General features: G+C 44.8%; 1 protein-coding gene across 1 annotated transcript in view; it reads right to left on the bottom strand.

Annotated features, from left to right (window-relative positions):
* Positions 1-20,233, bottom strand: part of LOC109890174 (xylosyltransferase 1) — a 134,815-nt gene extending 114,582 nt beyond the window's left edge. Inside the window, exon 1 of the mRNA XM_031831843.1 lies at positions 19,861-20,233. Within this exon, the coding sequence (XP_031687703.1) occupies positions 19,861-20,148 (288 nt within the window). The 5' untranslated portion in view covers positions 20,149-20,233. The remainder of the gene's footprint in view (positions 1-19,860) is intronic.
* Between the last annotated feature and the right edge of the window lie 4,911 nt (positions 20,234-25,144).

The following is a 25,144-nucleotide window of genomic DNA, read 5'->3' as shown; positions in this document are numbered from 1 at the left end:
TCTCTGAGAATAATTATGAATACAGGCCCTGATCAGGAACTAGCTGGCCAAGACCTAGCCTGAACTATTAGTGGGGCAAAACACAAGACTGACTTCAAATAAGTGTCTAGGGGACAACTTCATCTGGAAGGTGTGTTTGCCCCATGACTGTGTATGTGTGTGTGTGTGTGTGTGTGTGTGTGTGTGTGTGTGTGTGTGTGTGTGTGTGTGTGTGTGTGTGTGTGTGTGTGTGTCTACACTACTAACTAAATAGCCGTCGAAACCCAAGGGATTTATGGGCGGATTACGCCTGGGATTTGAGTAGACGTCGGATTTACGAAGGGAATGAAAAATATATATATCTTTCTCTCTCCCTTTCTCGCTCCCAGTTTTCTTCTGCCTCTCGTGTTACACCGCTCTCACTGTCTTAAATCACTGATAGAGACAACACCACTGCAGTAACACACACACACATTCAGCTCCAGTGACGAGAGAAGAACGAGAGAAGGAGAAAAAGAAAAGCGAGGGGAGCGGAGCAAAGAGAGTCTGCAATTACTGGCCTCTTGCTCCGTGGGCTGGAAGGACATAAGGCTCGTTCTGACAGGCCCAGCCGCCCGTATCTCTGCCCAGTGCTAATGTGTCATCCTCCCGTCTTCATCTTCTTCTCTTCCTTTTATTCCTCCCTTCCTCCCTTCATGAAGACCAGAGTCTTATTAGGATACGAGAATACAAGGGATTACTGCAGTGAGAAGAGAGGAGATAGCGAGGGAATGATATTGAGTCGCACACAATGTCATTATGCAGTGTGTGTGTGTGGTGTGTGTGACTTATTATCTGTGTACTACTGGGCCTAATGTGACTGCATTGTTGAGATTTCCTCAGAGAGTAGGGGTAACCTAGTGTGTTTGATATGGGTGAGATTTCCCCAGAGAGTAGGGGTAACCTAGTGTGTTTGATATGGGTGAGATTTCCCCAGAGAGTAGGGGTAACCTAGTGTGTTTGATATAGGTGAGATTTCCCCAGAGAGTAGGGGTAACCTAGTGTGTTTGATATAGGTGAGATTTCCCCAGAGAGTAGGGGTAACCTAGTGTGTTTGATATAGGTGAGATTTCCCCAGAGAGTAGGGGTAACCTAGTGTGTTTGATATGGGTGAGATTTCCCCAGAGAGTAGGGGTAACCTAGTGTGTTTGATATAGGTGAGATTTCCTCAGAGAGTAGGGGTAACCTAGTGTGTTTGATATAGGTGAGATTTCCCCAGAGAGTAGGGGTAACCTAGTGTGTTTGATATAGGTGAGATTTCCCCAGAGAGTAAGGGTAACCTAGTGTGTTTGATATAGGTGAGATTTCCCCAGAGAGTAGGGGTAACCTAGTGTGTTTGATATAGGTGAGATTTCCCCAGAGAGTAGGGGTAACCTAGTGTGTTTGATATAGGTGAGATTTCCCCAGAGAGTAGGGGTAACCTAGTGTGTTTGATATGGGTGAGATTTCCCCAGAGAGTAGGGGTAACCTAGTGTGTTTGATATAGGTGAGATTTCCCCAGAGAGTAGGGGTAACCTAGTGTGTTTGATATAGGTGAGATTTCCCCAGAGAGTAGGGGTAACCTAGTGTGTTTGATATGGGTGAGATTTCCCCAGAGAGTAGGGGTAACCTAGTGTGTTTGATATAGGTGAGATTTCCCCAGAGAGTAGGGGTAACCTAGTGTGTTTGATATAGGTGAGATTTCCCCAGAGAGTAGGGGTAACCTAGTGTGTTTGATATAGGTGAGATTTCCCCAGAGAGTAGGGGTAACCTAGTGTGTTTGATATAGGTGAGATTTCCCCAGAGAGTAGGGGTAACCTAGTGTGTTTGATATAGGTGAGATTTCCCCAGAGAGTAGGGGTAACCTAGTGTGTTTGATATAGGTGAGATTTCCCCAGAGAGTAGGGGTAACCTAGTGTGTTTGATATAGGTGAGATTTCCCCAGAGAGTAGGGGTAACCTAGTGTGTTTGATATAGGTGAGATTTCCCCAGAGAGTAGGGGTAACCTAGTGTGTTTGATATAGGTGAGATTTCCCCAGAGAGTAGGGGTAACCTAGTGTGTTTGATATGGGTGAGATTTCCCCAGAGAGTAGGGGTAACCTAGTGTGTTTGATATGGGTGAGATTTCCCCAGAGAGTAGGGGTAACCTAGTGTGTTTGATATGGGTGAGATTTCCCCAGAGAGTAGGGGTAACCTAGTGTGTTTGATATGGGTGAGATTTCCCCAGAGAGTAGGGGTAACCTAGTGTGTTTGATATGGGTGAGATTTCCCCAGAGAGTAGGGGTAACCTAGTGTGTTTGATATAGGTGAGATTTCCCCAGAGAGTAAGGGTAACCTAGTGTGTTTGATATAGGTGAGATTTCCCCAGAGAGTAGGGGTAACCTAGTGTGTTTGATATAGGTGAGATTTCCCCAGAGAGTAAGGGTAACCTAGTGTGTTTGATATAGGTGAGATTTCCCCAGAGAGTAGGGGTAACCTAGTGTGTTTGATATAGGTGAGATTTCCCCAGAGAGTAGGGGTAACCTAGTGTGTTTGATATAGGTGAGATTTCCCCAGAGAGTAGGGGTAACCTAGTGTGTTTGATATGGGTGAGATTTCCCCAGAGAGTAGGGGTAACCTAGTGTGTTTGATATAGGTGAGATTTCCCCAGAGAGTAGGGGTAACCTAGTGTGTTTGATATAGGTGAGATTTCCCCAGAGAGTAGGGGTAACCTAGTGTGTTTGATATGGGTGAGATTTCCCCAGAGAGTAGGGGTAACCTAGTGTGTTTGATATAGGTGAGATTTCCCCAGAGAGTAGGGGTAACCTAGTGTGTTTGATATAGGTGAGATTTCCCAGAGAGTAGGGGTAACCTAGTGTGTTTGATATAGGTGAGATTTCCCCAGAGAGTAGGGGTAACCTAGTGTGTTTGATATAGGTGAGATTTCCCCAGAGAGTAGGGGTAACCTAGTGTGTTTGATATAGGTGAGATTTCCCCAGAGAGTAGGGGTAACCTAGTGTGTTTGATATAGGTGAGATTTCCCCAGAGAGTAGGGGTAACCTAGTGTGTTTGATATAGGTGAGATTTCCCCAGAGAGTAGGGGTAACCTAGTGTGTTTGATATAGGTGAGATTTCCCCAGAGAGTAGGGGTAACCTAGTGTGTTTGATATAGGTGAGATTTCCCCAGAGAGTAGGGGTAACCTAGTGTGTTTGATATGGGTGAGATTTCCCCAGAGAGTAGGGGTAACCTAGTGTGTTTGATATGGGTGAGATTTCCCCAGAGAGTAGGGGTAACCTAGTGTGTTTGATATGGGTGAGATTTCCCCAGAGAGTAGGGGTAACCTAGTGTGTTTGATATGGGTGAGATTTCCCCAGAGAGTAGGGGTAACCTAGTGTGTTTGATATGGGTGAGATTTCCCCAGAGAGTAGGGGTAACCTAGTGTGTTTGATATAGGTGAGATTTCCCCAGAGAGTAGGGGTAACCTAGTGTGTTTGATATATATATATATACATACACACACATACAGTTGAAGTCAGAAATGTACCTAAATACATTTAAACTCAGTTATTCACAATTCCTGACATTTAATCCCCGTAAAAATGCCCTGTTTTAGGTCAGTTAGGATAACTACCTTGCAGTGTGGGATTGGGGAATACATGGATACAAAAGGCAAGATTGCATGTGACTACAATTTATCTGAGGTGAATGTGTAGTTTTTCAACATTGTTGACACCTTACTAACAACACGAGGAGGTTAGGGAAACCGGTTTGGATTGAAACAGCTTGCGTTTTGAAGCATCTAGGAATGCAAATATTACCTTACCAATTGTAACATAAAAATGATGTGTGTTTGATTTCTTACAGTATACAAAATGGTCATAGAAACCAACATTTATATACTGTTTACAGTAGCTGGTATGGGGATTAGAACATTCATATACAGTAGTCTGTTTACAGTAGCTGGTATGGGGATTAGAACAGTCATATACAGTAGTCTGTTTACAGTAGCTGGTATGGGGATTAGAACATTCATATACAGTAGTCTGTTTACAGTAGCTGGTATGGGGATTAGAACAGTCATATACAGTAGTCTGTTTACAGTAGCTGGTATGGGGATTAGAACATTCATATACAGTAGTCTGTTTACAGTAGCTGGTATGAGGATTAGAACATTCATATACAGTAGCCTGTTTACAGTAGTCTGTTTACAGTAGCTGGTATGGGGATTAGAACATTCATATACAGTAGCCTGTTTACAGTAGCTGGTATGGGGATTAGAACATTCATATACAGTAGTCTGTTTACAGTAGCTGGTATGAGGATTAGAACATTCATATACAGTAGCCTGTTTACAGTAGTCTGTTTACAGTAGCTGGTATGGGGATTAGAACATTCATATACAGTAGCCTGTTTACAGTAGCTGGTATGGGGATTAGAACATTCATATACAGTAGTCTGTTTACAGTAGCCTGTTTACAGTAGCTGGTATGGGGATTAGAGCATTCATATACTGTAGCCTGTTTACAGTAGTCTGTTTACAGTAGCTGGTATGGCGATTAGAACATTAAACTACAGTAGCCTGTTTACAGTAGCCAGTTTACAGTTGCTGGTATGGGGATTGGAATGTAATGTGATGCCAAAATATCTATTTAAAAGGGTAATGTGAGCGGTGATCAGCCTAATCAGTCGTCCATATGGCCAGGGTCTCATCCCCTCCTACCCTCTCTCTCCAAAGGGGTGATCTCTGCTCTGAAATGGCAACACAAACCCCTAGTCTTGCTCCGTCTGGGTTGTGTTCAGTTGGGAGAAACGTTTTGAAATGGGGAGGCACTAGAGACGTAGGATCTTCATTTGAGATAGTTTGCTACAGTTTGCTACAGAAAGAATCCTGCAGCAACAGGAAATGTGAATTATTATGTGGATTCAAATTAAATGGACAATTTTGTAGGGGTTCATACATTTTTCAATAGGGCAACTCAAGACTGACATTTTAAAGTGGAAATCACAAACTTTAGAAGCCTTTTAAACCTTGAATACACTACCATGCAGGAAAACTCTCAGCAACGTCTGCACCTAAACCTGTCCAATAGGAAACCCTTATTTACATTTAACATTTTGCATTTATTCATAAAAATAAATCAAATATTTAGCCCTGCTGACGCTGGCCTGACTAGGAATACAAACATGTTGGGGGAGGGGACCTGTTCATCTAGTCATCTAGATGAACTCATTTACCAGCGCCTGCCCCCCCCCCCCCCCCCCCCCCCCCCCCCCTCCCATCTGAGGCTGTAGCTACTCTAAACCTCTTACCTATGGGATCATTGGCATCACATTATATGGCTTTACTGTTCTGGATGATGTGATATTAACGTATTGTAACCTGGCCACCTGGAACAGTGGTGGTGATGGGGGATGGGGAGTGTGTGTGTGTGTGTTACAAATCCAACCCGTCTGAAACGGTAGTAGGATCGTGACATCGTCTGGGAATCGTCAGAAGCCGATGTGTTGGGTAACTGTGCTGGTTGGAGACAGGGAGTGTGTGTGACCGGGGAGTGACATTGTGTGTTTTCATAACACTAATGGCCTATAATGGCTGGTATATGGCCTTAAACAGAAGGACATTATCATCCATGTGTGGAGAAGGCAAAGTAGAAACTGCCGAGACACAGTGGTTTGTTTCATAGAACCTATGAGGCATACAAAGTATCAAACACACACACACTCCCCCGATCCACCCACTCACACACACACACACACACACACACACACACACACACACTCCCCCGATCCACCCACACACACACTCTGACTGCCCCCGTGTTAGCCTCATAGTAAGGCGGGCTGTGTGGGGGTTCTCAGAGTGCGTTGTTCTACTGCTGTGCTTCACATTAAGGGCTCCTGCTGGAGAACAGTCAGTGAGCGGACCCTGACTGTGTGCGCGAAGATTGTGTGTGTTTGTGTGCGCTTGTGTGTTTATGTGTGTGTGTGTGGATGCTGACTGTGTGTGAGATCGCACTGCTTTTGAGACCCAGACAGGCAACCTCAGGCCAATACTCAGGCAACCTATTATGGAATATCACTGTCTTATCTCTGACTCATCAGGGACAGGGGGGACCTGATCCTAGATCAGCACTCCTCATCTGCTGTCAGAGTATGAAGCGCTCGGAAAAGGACTGCTGCTTTAGGATCAGTTTTGTCTTTTAGATCATGATCAATAAGATGAAATATATCATCAATACAATATTTATATATTTCTTAATTCCATTATTTGACTTTTAGATGTGTGTGTATTGTTGTGAATTGTTAGACACTACTGCTCTGATGCAGCTACAGTAGGAACACAAGCATTTCTCTACACCCGCAGTAACACCTGCTAAATATGTGTATGTGTCACGTTCTGACCTTTATTTCCTGTGTTTTGTATTTATTTAGTATGGTCAGGACGTGAGTTGGGTGGGCAGTCTATGTTTGATTTTCTATGATTTGGGGTTTTCTATGTTTCGGCCTAGTATGGTTCTCAATCAGAGGCAGGTGTCATTAGTTGTCTCTGATTGAGAATCATACTTAGGTAGCCTGGGTGTCACTGTGTGTTTGTGGGTGATTGTTCCTGTCTTTGTGTTTTGCACCAGATAGGGCTGTTGAGGGTTTCACATGTTTCTTGTTTTGTTGTATCAGTAGTTCATGAGTAAATTTACATATTAAAAGAACCATGGACACTTACCACGCCGCATATTGGTCCTCTGATCCGTTTCGCCTCTCCTCTTCGGAAGAAGAGGAGGAAATCCCTTACAGAATCACCCACCAACCAAAGACCAAGCGGCGTGGTAAACAGCAGCGACGACAGCAGCAGCAGCAGAAACAACAGCAACAACAGCGGCCAGCATCACAGGACTCCTGGACATGGGAGGAGATACTGAACGGAGAGGGACCCTGGGCAAAGGCTGGGGAACATCACCGCCCGAAAGCTGAGCGGGGGCGAGATGACGAGGCAGCACGGCAGTGCGACAGGTACGAGAGGCAGCCCCCAATTTTTTTTGGGGGGGGGCAGACGAGGTGTGGTACTAAGCCAGGTAGCAGACCTGAGCTCACTCCTCGTGCTTATGATAAGCAGCGCATTACTGGTCAGGCACCGTGTTATGCGGTTAAGCGCACGGTGTCGCCAGTGCGTGTCCATAGCCCGGTGCGCTATAGGGCAGCCCCCCGAAAGTGCCATGCGAGTGTGGGCATTGAGCCAGGGCGTATGGTGCCTGCTCAGCGGGTCTGGTCGCCGGTACGCAGTTTTGGTCCAGGTTATCCTGCGCCGGCTCTGCGTGCTGTGTCTCCGGGGCGCTGGGAGGGTGCAGTGCGTCCTCTGCCTGCGCTCCGCTCGTGCCGGGCAAATGTGGGAGTGGAGCCTAGGGGAGAGGTGCGTGTAGTGAACACTAGATCTCCCGTGCTTATCCACAGCCCGGTTCAACCTGTGCCTGCACTCTGGAGGGTCCGGGCTAGAGTAGTTGTCCAGCCTGGGGAAGTGGTGCCAAGGTTGCGCACCAGAGCTCCAGTGCTCCCCCACAGCCCGGTCCTTCAGGTGCCTCCTCCTAACACCAAGCCCCCTGAAGGTCTCCCCAGCCTGGTGGTTCCTGTGGCAGCCCCACGCACCAGGCTGTCTCTCCGTCTCCTCCCTGCAGGTGGTCCCGCCTGTCCGGCGCCGCTGCTGGAGCCTCCCGCCTGTCCGGCGCCGCTGCCGGAGCCTCCCGCCTGTCCGGCGCCACTGCCGGAGCCTCCCGCCTGTCCGGAGCCTCCCGCCTGTCCGGCGCCGCTGCCGGAGCCTCCCGCCTGTCTGGAGCCTCCCGCCTGTCCGGCGCTGCTGCCAGAGCCTCCCGCCTGTCCGGCGCCGCTGCCGGAGCCTCCCGCCTGTCTGGAGCCTCCCGCCTGTCCGGCGCCACTGCCGGAGCCTCCCGCCTGTCCGGCGCCACTGCCGGAACCTCCCGCCTGTCCGGAGCCTCCCGCCTGTCCGGCGCCGCTGCCGGAGCCTCCCGCCTGTCCGGAGCCTCCCGCCTGTCCGGCGCTGCTGCTGGAGTCTCCCGCCTCTCCAGCGCTGCTGCCGGAGTCTCCCGCCTGTCCGGCGCTGCTGCCGGAGTCTCCCGCCTGTCCTGCGCCGCTGCTGGAGTCTGAGGCGCCAGAGCCCCTCAGCCCAGAGGCGCCAGAGCTTCTGCCCCTCTGTCCAGAGCTTCTGCCCCTCTGTCCAGAGCTTCTGCCCCTCTGTCCAGAGCTTCTGCCCCTCTGTCCAGAGCTTCTGCCCCTCTGTCCAGAGCTTCTGCCCCTCTGTCCAGAGCTTCTGCCCCTCTGTCCAGAGCTTCTGCCCCTCTGTCCTGAGCTGCCCCTCTGTCCAGTGGGGTCATTGAGAGGGGTGGCCATGGTGAGAAAGCCACGGAGGCGGACAATAAGGCGGACTAAGACAATGGTGAAGTGGGGTCCGCGTCCTGCGCCAGAGCCGCCACCGCGGACAGACGCCCACCCAGACCCTCCCCTATAGGTCAAGGTTTTGCGGCCGGAGTCCGCACCTTTGGGGGGGGGTACTGTCACGTTCTGACCTTTATTTCCTGTGTTTTGTATTTAGTTAGTATGGTCAGGGCGTGAGTTGGGTGGGTAGTCTATGTTTGATTTTCTATGATTTGGGGTTTTCTATGTTTCGGCCTAGTATGGTTCTCAATCAGAGGCAGGTGTCATTAGTTGTCTCTGATTGAGAATCATACTTAGGTAGCCTGGGTGTCACTGTGTGTTTGTGGGTGATTGTTCCTGTCTTTGTGTTTTGCACCAGATAGGGCTGTTGAGGGTTTCACATGTTTCTTGTTTTGTTGTATTATTATTTTATTTATATTTTTTTATTTTTTTACCTTTATTTAACCAGGCAAGTCAGTTAAGAACACATTCTTATTTTCAATGACGGCCTGGGAACAGTGGGTTAACTGCCTGTTCAGGGGCAGAACGACAGATTTGTACCTTGTCAGCTCGGGGGTTTGAACTCACAACCTTCCGGTTACTAGTCCAACGCTCTAACCACTAGAGTATCAGTAGTTCATGAGTAAATTTACATATTAAAAGAACCATGGACACTTACCACGCCGCATATTGGTCCTCTGATCCGTTTCGCCTCTCCTCTTCGGAAGAAGAGGAGGAAATCCCTTAAGGTATGTGACCAATAGCATTTGATTTGACTTACTTGGACTAACCAGGTCACCTGTGATACAAGTCAGTATTCGACGTCCATCCATGTCTGAGGACGTGGGGAGATGAGGTGGAAACCTGCCACTAGGGGGCAACGGTGAGCGCTGTTACCTTCAAGTAGTCGTGGACGGGTGGGCGGACGGGTGTAAGCCTTTAATTCCAAACGTTGCAAGTTCAAATCCAGCGGCAGAACGGTGTTTTTGATATTATCGTTTTAAGCCAAAGCCTAACCGTTACCAGTCAGAGTTAATACCGAACCTTAAGAATTTGGAGTTTGCCTAAACTTGACCTTAAACACTTCAAAATGTGACATTTGGCACAACTTCAAAATTTGACATTTGGGAAACATGGATGGACGTCTAATTCTGACGTGAGACTGTGAGAGCTGGTTGACGTGGACAGGGGGGACCTGATCCCAGATCAGCACTCTTCATATGGTTTCAGAGTATGGAGCACAGACCCATACAGTCGGGGCTCATTACATGGACTTTGGAAAAGTCACAGGGGTCCTACAGAGAGACAGTGGTGCCTCTGTTCTGCCTGTCTGGAATGACATTAGGTCCTCGCCAGGGAAGCCCACATTTAGCACCTGAGGTAGAAGTAGCATTTAGCAAGGAGCTGCTAGCTTGGTCTGTGATAGCACAGCGGGGTTAACAATAGGACAAAATGGTGGATGATTTGACTGTGCTGCTATGGATACCTGTAGATATACTGCCTGTACAGATCGTGCTTCTTCATTCCACATCCACAGACACGATAGAGGGGAATGGTTTGTCCTTGCAGGTGTTTGTTAAAGATAATGTGCTGTGTATATCAATGTATAAGCTATATCTAAGCCTCATGTAACATCACAGATGTGAGGCTCCAATCAATCCACCTCTTCAAATCAAAGTGAGTGGTTTTCCTTGGATCTAGCCTATGTTTTTGGCAGGGTGAGGTTGATCTATAAAGCAAGATGGAAGCATAAAGTTGAGTGGGCTATCTACTTAAAGTGATAGTTCACCCACATTCAAATGTTACATATTTGTTTCCGTACCTTGAAAGCAGTCCATAGACAAGGACAGACTGCTCTTGTGTTGTTAAACTATAAAGCAACAACTAATATTAGCTTGTAATTTGGGTGAACTATCCCTTTAAGTAGATGGACCAGCCACTCTTCCCTTCCCTTGTCATTGATGCAACCACATATGGGATTGCCTTTGATGATGTAATATTTGAAAAGGGAAAGGGGGGATTTTAAATCTTCATGACTGTGGTTTCTAAACCCTGTAATCATCTACAGTGTTCAAAGCCTAATAACTCAAAATAACACTTTTTTTCCTACTGCTAATTTGAATGCCAACTACAGTGCAAAGTGAATGACGCTGAGTTAGTTTAAATGTAATGAAAGAAGATATCAGTTGGGAGAAATAGAAAAAAATATGCTTTGAAAAAGGCTATTAAAAAGAAGTCCAAATGGTTTTAGATAAATTCCAATAACAACCATTACTTTCTGGGCATGATTGTGACGCACCCTTTCTGTAGTTAAGTCCTAGCACACTTAAGGCCCTATTTCTATGTGCCACGCTCCTTTCTTCTCTTCTCCTCTCTCTCTTTCTCACTGTCTCTGTCTCACGTGCGCGCACACACACACACACACACTGAGACCCTGTCTCTGTGACTGCATCATCACAGGGTGATGTAAACACCCACTCAGTCCCAGCCATGAGTAGAGTAGCACTGCTGAAAGTAGGGCATCAGCCACTCACTGTGTGTGTGTGTGTGTGTTTTCAAATAAAGTATTTCAAATGTGTGAGCCAGTATGGTGATCAGGACAGGAGTGGCATGATTGAAACAGCGTGAGTGGTGGAGCAGGAAGGCTGCAGGAGGAGAGAGAGAGGGTTAAGAGAGAGGAGAGAGAAGGAGAGAGAGAGAGAGAGAGAGGAGGAGAGAAGGAGAGAGAGAGAGAGAGAGGAGAGAGAAGGAGAGAGAGAGAGAGAGAGGAGAGAGAAGGAGAGAGAGAGAGAGGAGAGAGAAGGAGAGAGAGAGAGAGAGAGAGAGCGAGAGAGAGAGAGGAGAGAGAGAGAGAGAGAGAGAGAGGGAGAGAGAGAGAGGGAGAGAGAGAGAGAGAGGGTTAAGAGAGAGAAGGAGAGAGAGAGAGAGAGAGAGAGCGAGAGAGAGAGGAGAGAGAGAGAGAGAGAGAGAGAGAGAGAGAGGGAGAGAGAGAGGGAGAGAGAGAGAGAGAGGGTTAAGAGAGAGAAGGTTAAGAGAGAGAGAGGAGAGAGAAGGAGAGAGAGAGAGAGAGAGAGCGAGAGAGAGAGGAGAGAGAGAGAGAGAGAGAGAGAGAGAGAGAGGGAGAGGGAGAGAGAGAGAGGGAGAGAGAGAGAGAGAGGGTTAAGAGAGAGAAGGTTAAGAGAGAGAGAGTTAAGAGAGTTGAGAGAGTTAAGAGAGAGGGGGGGGATAGACTAACTGATACAATAGCAAAGTAATCACAGACTCAACAAACCTCTCAAATGAAAAACAGATGCAGTAATAATATTGAAATACAATTTAAAAGCCTAACTGTTGCTGGAGCCAGACAGACCTTGGTCCCAAAAACATGAATGTCTTTATAAAGGGGAAAATATGACAGGTTTTATGGTTGTCCATTGGACACCAATATCTTACTTTTACCATCATAATATTAGATTTACTACGATTTGTTTTGTTTTACTGCTCTCAAAGGGAAGGCAAGACATGATGACACTAAGATATGCGATATTATCGGGACGTCATGTAAGGAAACAGTTATTGAACATCTAAATATTCAACAGACTTGGAACAGAATATTCACATGCCTTGGTGATATCTGTCATCAGATGTGCCGTTGCCATATCAACAGATGGTTAAAACAATGGAACATTTATTTTCACTTCTGGTGGTGAAAATTACTTGATGGATCTGCTGTGAAGAAACTATGTGTGATTAACTATGTGTGTGTGTGTGTGTGTGTGTGTGTGTGTGTGTGTGTGTGTGTGTGTGTGTGTGTGTGTGCGTGCGTGCGTGCATGCATGCCTGCTTCAATGTGTGTGTGTTTAGTACATGTCCCCACGTGTGTGTGTGTGTGTGTGTCGCCATGAAAGCGATGTCCGCAGCAGGGGGAAACGGATGTTACAGTTACTAAGCCCAGAAACACTTTACAACACGTATAGAACCTGGAAAACACACTGTGGCTGGGAGGCATGACGGTCGGCATCCGACTAGTAGCCCCCCAGACGGCAAAAAAAACACATGTATGATTAGGAGTTTAACGGAGAGGGGAACAGGGGCTCATTAAGGTTCCTGCCTTTCTTCGTGGATAAACCAACTAGGCTCGTAATTTAACAATGGTATTCGTATTTACAGATGACATACGAGTTTGTTATTAAGGCACATTAAAGTTCACGTTCCAGAAGACATTTCTGCCCAAAAAATGCATTTTGATAAAAAAAAAATGTATGTTGATGTTCAAATGCCTAGTGTAGTGATGTGTGACAACCGCCTAGCTTCCTGAAACGAGTCGCATTTAATAAATAATTTACAGACGCACACAAACAACAACTACATCTCCTCTGCCCAGACCAGCATGCTCAGTCCCTGCTAGTCCCTGCATTACTGTTTGGGACTACCTTAAATTGTCCCAATTCGCTTTTTCACTCAGTCGTCCATGCTATTTCAATATTTCAATAATATTGATTTTTAAAATGATTGTGATGCTAGTTGGGAGGTGGTTAAGGGCGCTGTACTGCAGCGCAGCTGTGCCACCAGAGACTCTGGGTCCGCGCCCAGGCTCTGTCGTAACCGGCCGCGACCGGGAGGTCTGTGGGGCGATGCACAATTGGCCTAGCGTCGTTCGGGTTAGGGAGGGTTTGCCCGGTAGAGATATCCTTGTCTCATCGCGCAACATCGACTCCTGTGGCGGGCCGGGCGCAGTGCGCGCTAACCAAGGTTGCCAGGTGCACGGTGTTTCCTCCGACACATTGGGGCGGCTGGCTTCCGGGTTGGATGGCGCTGTGTTAAGAAGCAGTGCTGTGGGTTGTGTATCGGAGGACGCATGAGTTGTAGCGATGAGACAATATAGTAGCTGCTAAAACAATTGGACACCACGAAATTGGGGAGAAAACGGGGTAAAATTCAAACAAAAAAACAACAAAGAAAAGGTATGCAGGTATGCAGGTACGTACGCACTAAAGGCAAAAGGCCACAACATCCAAGGTTAAATCCTATGGTATCAAACGTACACCAGTTTCTCCTGATGCATGCTAAGGTATCATCTTTCCTTTCAATTAGTTTGACCTGGAAACACCAACTGATAACAACACCTGTCACTCTGGGTGATTATTCTACATCTAATATCATCATGACGAGGCTTGTAGAACTTCTTCTCAGAGGTCAATTCTATCCTCGTCAAGGCGCCTGGCTACATCTATTCCCATCTCTCTCACACACACACACAATGTGCAGCAGCAGCAGTTAGTTCATGTATATTATCCTAGGCGCAACAGATATAGACTCTGACGAACCATCACACAGAGAACAACCAGCAAAAGAGAAAGCCATAGGCAATCTGACAAACAGGCCAATCCGGCATTTTAACTGGCAACTGGAAGGCATTGTAGCGCACATTATCTGGCAATCACAAGGCATCGTCGATGAAGCATAAGTACCATGCTCTCCACGTTACATTGAAAAGGTCACAGGATCTGTTGTGCCAGTTATAATGGTAAACGCTGCTTGAGGAATACCTGCATGTGTCCCAAATGGCACCCTATTCCCTATATAGTGCACTACAGGACATACAGTTGAAGTCAGAAGTTTACATGCACTTTAGCCAAATACATTTAAACTCAGTTTTTCACAATTCCTGACATTTAATCCTAGTAAAAATTCTGTGTCTTAGGTCAGTTAGGATCACCACTTTATTTTAAGAATGTGAAATGTCAGAATAATAGTAGAGAATTATTTATTTCAGCTTTTATTTCTTTCAACACATTCCCAGTGGGTCAGAAGTTTACACACACTCAATTAGTATTTGGTAGCATTGCCTTTAAATTGTTTAACTTGGGTCAAATGTTTCAGGTAGCTTTCCACAAGCTTCCCACAATAAGTTGGTTGAATTTTGGCCCATTCCTCCTGACAGAGCTGGTGTAACTGAGTCAGGTTTGTAGGCCTCTTTGCTCACACACACTTTTTCAGTCCTGCCCACAAATGTTCTATAAGATTGAGGTCAGGGCTTTGCGACCAAGCTTTAACTTCATGACTGATTTCTTGAGATTTTGCTTCAATATATCCATCCACATAATTTTCCAACCTCATGATGCCATCTATTTTGTGAAGTGCACCAGTCACTCCTGCAGCAAAGCACCCCCACAACATGATGCTGCCACCCCCATGCTTGACGGCTGGGATGGTGTTCTTCGGCTTGCAAGCCTCCCCCTTTTTCTTCCAAACATAACAATGGTCATTATGACCAAACAGTTCTTATTTTTGTTTCATCAGACCAGAGGACATTTCAACAAAAAGTACAATCTTTGTCCCCATGTGCAGTTGCAAACCGTAGTCTGGCTTTTTTATGGTGGTTTTGGAGCAGTGGCTTATTCCTTGCTGAGCAGCCTTTCAGGTTATGTCGAAACAGGACTCGTTTTACTGTGGATATAGATACTTTTGTACCTGTTTCCTCCAGCATCTTCACAAGGTCCTTTGCTGCTGTTCTGGGATTGATTTGCACTTTTTGCACCAAAGTATGTTCATCTCTAGGAGACAGAACGCGTCTCCTTCCTGAGCGGTATGATGGCTGTGTGGTCCCATGGTGTTTATACTTGCGTACTGTTGTTTGTAAAGATGAACATGGTACCTTCAGGCGTTTGGAAATTGCTCCCAAGAATGAACCAGACTTGTGGAGGTCTACAATTCTTTTTAGGAGGTCTTGGCTGATTTCTTTTGATTTTCCCATGATGTCAAGAAAAGAGGCACTGAGTTTGAAGGTAGGCCTTGAAATACATCCACAAGTACACCTCCAATTGACTGAAATTATGTAAATTAGCCTATCAGAAGCTTCTAAAGCCATGACATCATTTTCTGGAATTTTCCAAGATGTTTAAAGGCAGTCAACTTTCTTTTTTTTTTGGAGGGTGGATCAGCTTAATATTGTGGAAAGAATGTTGCTTCCAATGTCATTGTCTGCATAATTTCCAATCCCCCATAATTTTGGGGGAAATATATATCCATACACGCATGCATATATATACACATATATACATACACATACCTATATAGACAAACATACTTTTTAAAAGAATATACCTTTATTATTATTCCCCGCAAACCCTTCCGCCGATCCCCCAATTGGAGTAAACTAATAAACACTTCTGCTTTTACCTTCAATTTATACATCTTATACACATTTTACAGACACAGTCTACTTTACAATAGTTCTCTCTTGTTTGTTTTTAGTCCTTCCTCTATTTCTGATGTCCATCCAGTTTGATTTCTATTTGTAACTGTGCTATTTCACAAAAGCTTCGAACCTATATACATTTTACAGATCCTGTGTGCCTTATGCCCTACATTGTTTATCTTGTTATTAGTCCCACCCTTCAGCTCCACTCAACCCCTCCCATCTGTCTCTCTACATCATCCATTTCGGATTTCTACTTGCCATATATTTTTCAACTGTGCTGTGATGCTTCACAAAATAATTGAACCTTCCTATTCTCATAGCTTCTACAGATTGTAAATAAAAAAATTAAAAATTTGCTAGAATAATTATTATATTATTGATTGATTGACTATGGCTTTTCACATCACCCAGTATTGTTAGTTCTAGGCAAATGATGTAATTCTTCAGCCATTCCTGGACCTGTGACCAAAAACGAGCTACATATGGACAGTACCAATATAAATGATCTAATGACTCTGCCTCCTCACAGCAGAATCTGCAGAGCTGGGAAGATTGTATCCCCCATATAATTTTGTTTAGTAATTTATATTTAAAATTTGGAAGTTTTGAATCCGGTGTTGTTTTGCGTATCAATTCATAAACCATGTGCAATGGAACGGGTACATCGAACATCTCTTCCCAATTATTTTGCAATTTATATGGCACAGCTGTCAGTTTTTTGGTCCTTAAATGAAATTGGTATATGTTTTTATTTATCACACTTTTCTTTAACCATTTATGTTCTTTAATACAGGGCCGACATACAAGTTCCTTACTTTTATCCCCTTCTACTTGCCTCTTCCATTTTTGTGGTAATGCTGCAATTAATTGGTTGTCATTTTGGGTAGAGCAGACATTTCCATATGTCTGTGTTAGCTGCATGTGTGACATAACTCCACCAGTCCTATTTATGATATCATTCACTGAATGTATACCTTTTTTTAAAATGTATTTGATAAATACAGTTTTTTTAATCAATTAGTATATTTGAATTTAACCACAATATTTGTTGTACTATTTGTTCCGTCCTTTCAGGTGGATTAAACCGAAATTGCAACCAACTTTCTAAGGCTTGTTTAAAAAAATATATATATTTTGGAAATGATTTCCTTTTCAAACAACCGAAAGTGAGCCGGTATAATCTGAATAAAGGGAAAAAGGCCCTTCTTGAACATAGGATGAGACATTCCTACCAATTTACTAGAGAACCAGTTTGGATTTAAGTATAACTTTTGTAAGGCACAGTCAACTTAGTGTATGTAAACTTCTGACCCACTGGAATTGTGATACAGTGCTTAAGTGAAATAATCTGTCTGTAAACAATTGTTGGAAAAATGGCTTATCATACACAAAGTAGATGTCCTAACCGAGTTGCCAAAACTATAGTTTGTTAATTAACAAGAAATTTGTGGAGTGGTTGAAAAATGAGTTTTAATGGCCTCAACCTAAGTGTATGTACATTTCTGACATCAACTGTATGTGCCCTGGACACAAGTAGTGACCTATATAGGGAATATGGTGCAACTTGGGATCGCAGCCACAATTGTCTTGGCGTGAATGTGTTTTGACACACATCTTCCCGTCGCCCAGTCACAATTGATTCTGTGTGTCAGAACTCAAGAACTATTTAGCTAATTCAGCCAAGCTACTGGACAGGAACAGTGTTAAAACCCCTTCCTGGTCTGTTAGTGTGTCTCTCAGACTGATGCTGTTATAGCGAACACACACACCCAGGGCCGTGTACAGACCTTTCAGGGGGCAGGTGCTCAAAACGTACCAAATGCCTCTGCAGGGAACCATTTTAACAGTTTTGTAGCATAGGCCTGTTTATTCCTGCAACCACACACCCACTCATCATCTTTAGAAATTCTAGGCAAGCTAGTTAAAGTGAATCCTAAAGACAGAGATGATTGATGATTGATGTAAATCTGCTAGTCAGCTAGCTTCATTTCTTTTACTGATTGTAATTGACCACTATGTCTTTCTGTCTCTCTGCTGTGTATCAGCCGACCAGACTGAATATTGATGATGAAGCTAAATCAAGTGTTAATAAAATATTTTTATTTTATTTTTATTTAACCTTTATTTAACTAGGCAAGTCAGTTAAAAAAACATATTCTTATTTACAATGACGGCCTACCAGGGAACAGCGGGTTAACTGAGTTGTTCAGTGGCAGAACGACAGATCTGTACCTTGTCAGCTCGGGGATTCGATCCAACAACCTTTCGGTTTTTGGCCCAACACTCTAACCGCTAGGCTACCTGCCGCCCCAAAATATGCTGCTGTGGCAGTAGTGTTGATATTTAAACTAGGTAGCTAGCTACAGACACTCGACAGGTGACCGCATATCTCAAGCCAAGCATGTTTGGATACTGGGAGAGTGCAATCTCCGTGCGGGGCGCAACCGGGCGTGAGAGCTCCGTACAGGGTGAACCTGACACCACGGCACCTTGGGTGCAGTTGGTTCCGAACAACAATGATCAAAAATACATATATACAGTAATTTGGGGGGAAATTATACCACCACCCAAAACGGCTCTTTGGCTTGTCTTCTGAACAGGTAGAGCCCTATATGTGCACTGCACACACACACACACACACACTCCTAGCAGGTCTGTCTTGACATCTTCATCACGTTTCTGTCCTTGGAATGACTTACCATACATTATGTTGTTGTTGTGTAGCCTGAGGGCAAACACACAGACACACACACAGACACACACACACAGACACACACACACACCGAGAGAGAGAGTTGATGGATAGACTGAGTCACAGCTCCCACCACCCGTAGGAGATAGATGAGAGTGTAGAGGGAGGCTATATGAGGACTGAGGAACCTACACTACTGTAGTCTACAGTATATCTCCCATAACAACCATATCAAAGCTACTGTATCCATAGTGACGGGATTATACAACCATACAATGTGATGCAAGGTTTTCCAAATATTGCAACAGCAAAATAGGCTACAACACACCATATTTTTCAACAACAAAAATACACAGTCCAGATATCATATTGCTTATAATATTGTGGTAATAATATAATATCCATATTAATGCCATGGAATTAAATGATTTGGAGACTGCATATCTCTTGACAAAATCAGTCAAAGATTGATTGATTAACAACCGAACAGATGTCAACCTGTAGGCTACTGTAATTTAATTAAGCATGATTTATCCATTTGCCCTTCCAGTGTTTGCTAATATTACGACTATTTCAACTAACAGACCAGTGATCATCTGGGATCCCGGAGCGTGTGGAGTTAAACCACGGCTGTATAGGTAGTGTGGTAGCAATGTTTCAACTTGATTTGGTCTCAATTCGGTGCTGAACTAATGTAGTATGGCGTTCATAAACCGCCAATGATCCAAACGTGTAGGTTATTTGCACAATTTATTGGTTAGAGCCAAGAGTTCGCATGTATATGTTTACATTTCTAATTTCCCTCTAATGTAGCGTTTGCATAAACTATATGTGGCTACTCCGATCACCACTCAGTCATTTCCCTGTGGTATTTTCACATGAAATAGTCCATTAAGCGGTTTTGCATTGATACACAATTAGCAAATTATGCGTTTCAAATGGCCATTACACAGTCGTGTGTGTCGCTGAAATTGTTATCTGTAAGGGCAAATAATAATTTCTGACCTATAATAAGCAGTTAAAAGTAAGTAGCCCGGGGCATCGATTTACGGATCTGAAATTACTTTAGAAGATTTGCTGTGATTAAATATTGCTTGGATTATACCGTTTTGGGTTCAAATTCACACCCAGTGGATTTAAAAAGATATATATTTACAGTAGGCTACACAACGAATGGATTTGAAGGACACCCAATGTGGCATCGTTCAGTTGTCATTCTGTTCCTCTTCATAATGTTTTGGATTTGGAAACATCCCTACAACATCGTACATCTGTCACTCTTTGCGCGGGAGGCTGGGACGCTAGCGACGTCGATGTAACATGTCAGAGTAGCACATCTCCATTTAAAAGGATCTCGATTTGAAACTGAATACAGCCGCCAGAGGTGGTTCGGTTAATTCATTTGAGCGTCTGTGCCCATCCAGTCTACTAAAGCGCCAGGCATAGATAGGTAGATAGGAAATATCATTCAAGCAGCGGTTGTAGCCCATGCAGTCTTCGGCTATGTCTTTATCAGACACTTCAAATGGGCCGTAGGTAAAAGGGATATAATAGCTACGTGTAACAGCAGTAGCGCCACAGTCTTACCGGCTGCTGTATGTGACGAACCGTTCCTTTCCCTTGTGGAGGATGGTGCTGTAGCTGAACCTCGCGCTTCATATACTCGCTGCTGCCTTTGTAGCCACCGCCGCCGACCCGGTCTCTCTTCTCCCTCATGTTCGACGCGCCACCGCCGCCGTTTTCCCGTTCTTCCCCGGAATCGAGGCTACTGAAGTTCCACACTATCAGCGTCTGGACCAGCAGCACGGTGAGAGCCGCTATCAAGGCGGAACGCGAGCGGCGGGCCAACCTGCGAGCGCACGAGCCGCCAACCATCTTCACTCTTTGACTGCTAGGACTCGAGAGGAGAAGGTCGGCTAGCCTGCCTCTGCGTAGCGCGACAGACAACAGGAGTGGGGAGACCACGGGAGTTTTTTTTTTTTTGGATCTAGCTCACGATGGCTAGGAGGAGCATCGAGGAGAGGAGGCAGCACAGAGCCATCGTGTGGTTGAAAGACGTTACGCGCGAGCTCAGGATGTTCACCGAATGTTCTGAGTCACAGCGACGGTAAATTAGAGTCCTCCGTCTGGAATTCTTGTATAAAATACCTCGGCACGAAGCACGTGGGTTATCACCTCACACATGTACGTGATACCCATCCACGACATTTAATGATTAAACAAACAAAAAAATGTTATTTTTGGAAACGTTGATGTGGGTGAACACAATGTACCGTTGAACAATATCAGTACCATGGACAGTGCTCACAGAAAATGTGTATCGCTGCAGCTCCTTACAAATAGAATACAAGCTCACATCCATCCCATGTACTGTAGGCTCCACTAGGACCAACCCTCACCATCCCCTTATGCATTCAATTATTGATGCCACTTCATGTGCATTTCAAACATAACCAATGTACCAAATGATCATAAGAGCTATAAAAGGAGAGTTATTCATGTACAGTATATTGTAGCGACCTTAATCCAACACGTAATGACCTCGTCAAGAAGTTCGGACCTCTTGATTTAACAGTTAAGCTGTTGGCTTGACAGTCGCTGGACCTGTGTTCGAGTCTCGGTGGGGGGTTAAGCCCAAATTCACTTCAACATGATTTGATTCATAAGAAAGGGCCCAAGTCTATGCCTACAGCTGTGTATGAAAGGTAGGGAGGAGCTAGGTCTTTCAATAGTATCAAGCCCAAACTTCATACCACAGCAACTTCTTGTAATGGATGTAGAGGATTTCCATCCTTATTTACTCTGTGTGCCCCTGTGCATTGTGCTTAATTTTCTGGCAAGCATACCTTCGCTATCTAATTGTCTGCCAAGGCTGAGCTAGTACAGCTACTGGGACTTATAGGGAAGGGAGAACACACACACACGCAAATACACACGCACATGCACAGTAACACACACACGGCTGATGTAGTATCTACTGGGACTACTACATCAGCTCTGTATGCGTGTGTGTATTTGCGGCGTGTATGTGTGTGTGTGAGTGTGTGTGTGTGTATGTGTGTGTGTTCTCCCTTCCTTCCTTATAAGTCCACACTGCTACGCTTTAATAAGTCAACAAACGTCTACACTATCAACTAGCCAATCCACGCCGAGGCTGTTCTGCTCTTTGCTTAAGGGCAATGAACCACTGACGGTGAATAAATAAGATAGCATTCACACAGAGTGTGTGTCTACCTACAGTACACCAGGCCTAGCAGACACAAATTGATGGGTGGGTTTGGTAAGTCGAAAATTGCATAATTGGTGCAAAACAGGAAAATTGTTTCTCTGATATTTTGAAGGCAGGTTTTGCATATCCCAACCTTTGCAATGGGAGTTGGATTACAGTGTGACTACAGGCGGAAATGCGGAGATGGTAGCATTAGGTAGGGCGAGTTATTCTTTTTCGGCGGACAGTAAGTACACAGACCACTGTGTGTGTGTGTGTTTCACCTGAAGGAATACATTTGAGAGGCAGAAAGGCTAGAACCAAGCACATTATGCAAAGCTCAAAACAACAGCCTTGGCTAAAACAAAAACACATAGTTATTAGTCTCTGACCTTGTTGTGTTTTCTCCAGACTGGTTAATGATGACATGCCACACATTGTCAGCATGCCTTGCATTTTTAGATAGTGTTTATTCTCAGCCTAGCTGCCAATCGAAAACAGACAGATGTCTGACATTAGGCACAAACAGTGTTAATTCGAGCTGTATTATGTTAATTCGAGCTGTATCCTAGCAACAGAAGGTAGTCTAGCACCAACCCACACGCCATTCAATTTTACCTGGCAGTATGGGTGAAACGTTTGTCCATTCACCCAACAAGACATGCAGTAATATCAACCGGATGCAAGAACTCAAGTGGGTACATGGACAAAAGAGGACCAGTTGGGCCAAGACTCGTTCTATTCATCCATTGACAAGACAACTCTATATTATATTTAATATGCAGTATGTTCATATTGTACATTCCATGACAGTTTCCTTAGCATGTATTTAGCATTTAAATTGCAGCACACATTTGATTACCAAGGTGCTATTACCTTGGGCAAACCAAAATCTATGTTACTGTCCAAAAGCGATAAGGACCCCCAGATCACACACACGCACGCACACACACACACCATACTAATAGATGCACGTCGCATTGAAATTGAAAATAGCTTTATAGAGACATTTGAACATCTTCTACATTTAAAAAATGTTGCCACGGTGAGATACTGTGGGAAAGAAAGAAGGGAGAGAGAGACAAACAGAGAGAGAGAGAGCGTGATATGGATGAACATGTGAGGAAAGGCAAATGAGATTAAGGGAGGAGAAAAGAAGAAGAGAACGGAAAGAGAGAGTAGAAATAATGGATATGGACAAGGAGAAAGAAAGTCTGGGGGAGAGAAAGTGAGAAAGATAAGATAAGACTCACAGTCAGGTGAAAGAGACGGGAGACAGAAGGGATGTGAGAAAAAAATGGAGAGGTAGAAAGTTTTAGCAAGAGAGACAGAGAGAGAGAGATGTAGGAGGGACCGGAAGAGGCAGGGGCACATAAAGAGAAGTTGAGAGACGGAGGAGGGAGAGAGAGAGAGAGAAAATCAGAAAGCGAGAGAGGGTACAACTACAACTTCTCAGGCAGCAGAACTAGCTCTTCTCTTCTCATTAGCCGATGCTCCGTTGCCGCAGCGATGGCTTCCGGTCCCCACGGCTGATGAATTTAATTAAAGCTGACCCCCCCCCCATCAGTCAAGCACAGACACTGACCAACACTGACCAGATTGGTGCTAGGGTGCATATCTCTCTCTCTCTCTCTCTCTCTCTCTCTCTCTCATTTCAAAGGGCTTTATTGGCAAGGGAAACATATCTTTACATTGCCAAAGCAAGTTAATTAGACAATAAACAGAAGTGAAATAATCAATAAAAAATGAACAGTTAACATTAGACTCACAAGTTTCAAAGGAATAGACACATTTCAAATTATGGCTATGTACAGTTCTCTCTCTCTCTCTCTCTCTCTCTCTCTCTCTCTCTCTCTCTCTCTCCTCTGCAGTGTCAGTCAGAACAGCAAAGAAGCCTGAGGGAGAGGGTATGTGTGGGTCAGGCGAGATGACTGGTCATGCCTTGGGTGCCTAACTCGCTTGTCCCTGAGACGTAGCGTTTGGGGAGCTGTGGAGAGGTCAATCTTTTCATTCAGTAGTAGTAGAAGAAGACAGAAGACAGAGGTGGCTAGTCACATTCTGACATCATGGCTACAGGTTTGGTCGAAGCACACAAAGAGGAAGGATACATGGAATGTGTTGAAAGGAGATCCTTGGTGATTAGTTGGTGTAACACTGACATATTGAAGGCTTATACTCTATCTAATCATGTTAGACAACAGGGTTTGTATTGAGTTCCTGTTCTTGTGGTCAAAGGTGAATAGGTCACAGGGTTAGAGGGTTATAGAGTCAGAGTCCATGCAGGGTAGTAGGGAGAATTAGCCCCTAGAGAAGACTGATCAAAGGTCAATTTGATGTCATTTTGTTTTTCTCCCACAATGGCTAAACTTCGCGTTCAGGAAGGGTAAACTGATCCTAGATCTGTGCTTAAGGACAAGCCTCACCTAACGCCACCCCTGTCCCCACAGTTCAGCTAAAGGTCACTTGGGACATGTAAAGTGTCATAGGAACGACATTGAAGCCGTTCAGCATAAAGGTGGCACATGTCGCAGGGAGAGTAATCCCACTCCATCTACAGCAGTCATAGTTAATGGTGGATCTGGGGGAAGGTTGCTGTGTGTGTGTGTGTGTGTGGGGGGGGGGGGGGGGGTCTAGGTGTGTGTGTATTTGTGCGTGAGTGTGTGGATGTGTGTGTGCCCAAGCCTGTGTGTGAGTCACGCTCTGCAGCAGTTCTGTAATCCTCTACATAAGTTCAGCCATGTTCTCCCAGGTGACACGGTGCTGAGGCAGAGAGCAGAATATATAAGTGTGTTGTGTGTGTGTTCTCACTTGAGACTTCCGACAAGGAGATGGATAAATCATGGATAAATCAATGTATTCCACTGCAACACTGCACACCCTATCACACAGTAGAACCAACCAACACTGCACAACCTATCACACAGTAGAACCAACCAACACTGCACAACCTATGACACAGTAGAAACCAACCAACACTGCACAACCTATCACACAGTAGAACCAACCAACACTGCACAACCTATCACACAGTAGACACCAACCAACACTGCACAACCTATCACACAGTAGAACCAACCAACACTGCACACACTATCACACAGTAGACACCAACCAACACTGCACAACCTATCACACAGTAGAACCAACCAACACTGCACAACCTATCACACAGTAGACATCAACCAACATGATCCCAATGCTCACCACTTGAGCAGCAAACCCTCCCATTATACATGGATGATCCTATCGTCCCAAAAGAAACATACTGTAGGCGTACTTGGCTAGTGTTGGGCTGGAGCAAAACATTGGTCCTAGAGAAATGGGGATGGAGGAAACAGTCCAGTGGGCTAAATCAGGGTCACACAGAGTGTTTCTTGGTAGTCTTGAACAAATCTACTTTGAGACAAAAGTAGACACCTCACACACATGGTTATGGGGTTAAAAAAAAGAAGACACCTGTACCATGTCAGTTATACAGTTGAAATGTGTTACATTTTGAGTTTGCATCCTAATATTACACTTTCTATACATCACAGACGACTGACATTTTCGGCGTGTTTCAATTTTTAAAAATCTTTATTAATTATGAAATTATGAGAAATATGAGTAACATTCCACCCATGAGACCACTAGGTCATTTGACTGCAGTAAAGGGCTACGTGG

The sequence above is a fragment of the Oncorhynchus kisutch genome, linkage group LG1 (genome assembly GCF_002021735.2).
Source record: "Oncorhynchus kisutch isolate 150728-3 linkage group LG1, Okis_V2, whole genome shotgun sequence".
NCBI classification, from domain to species: Eukaryota; Metazoa; Chordata; class Actinopteri; order Salmoniformes; family Salmonidae; genus Oncorhynchus; species Oncorhynchus kisutch.
This window is presented reverse-complemented; position numbering and strand designations above follow the sequence as displayed.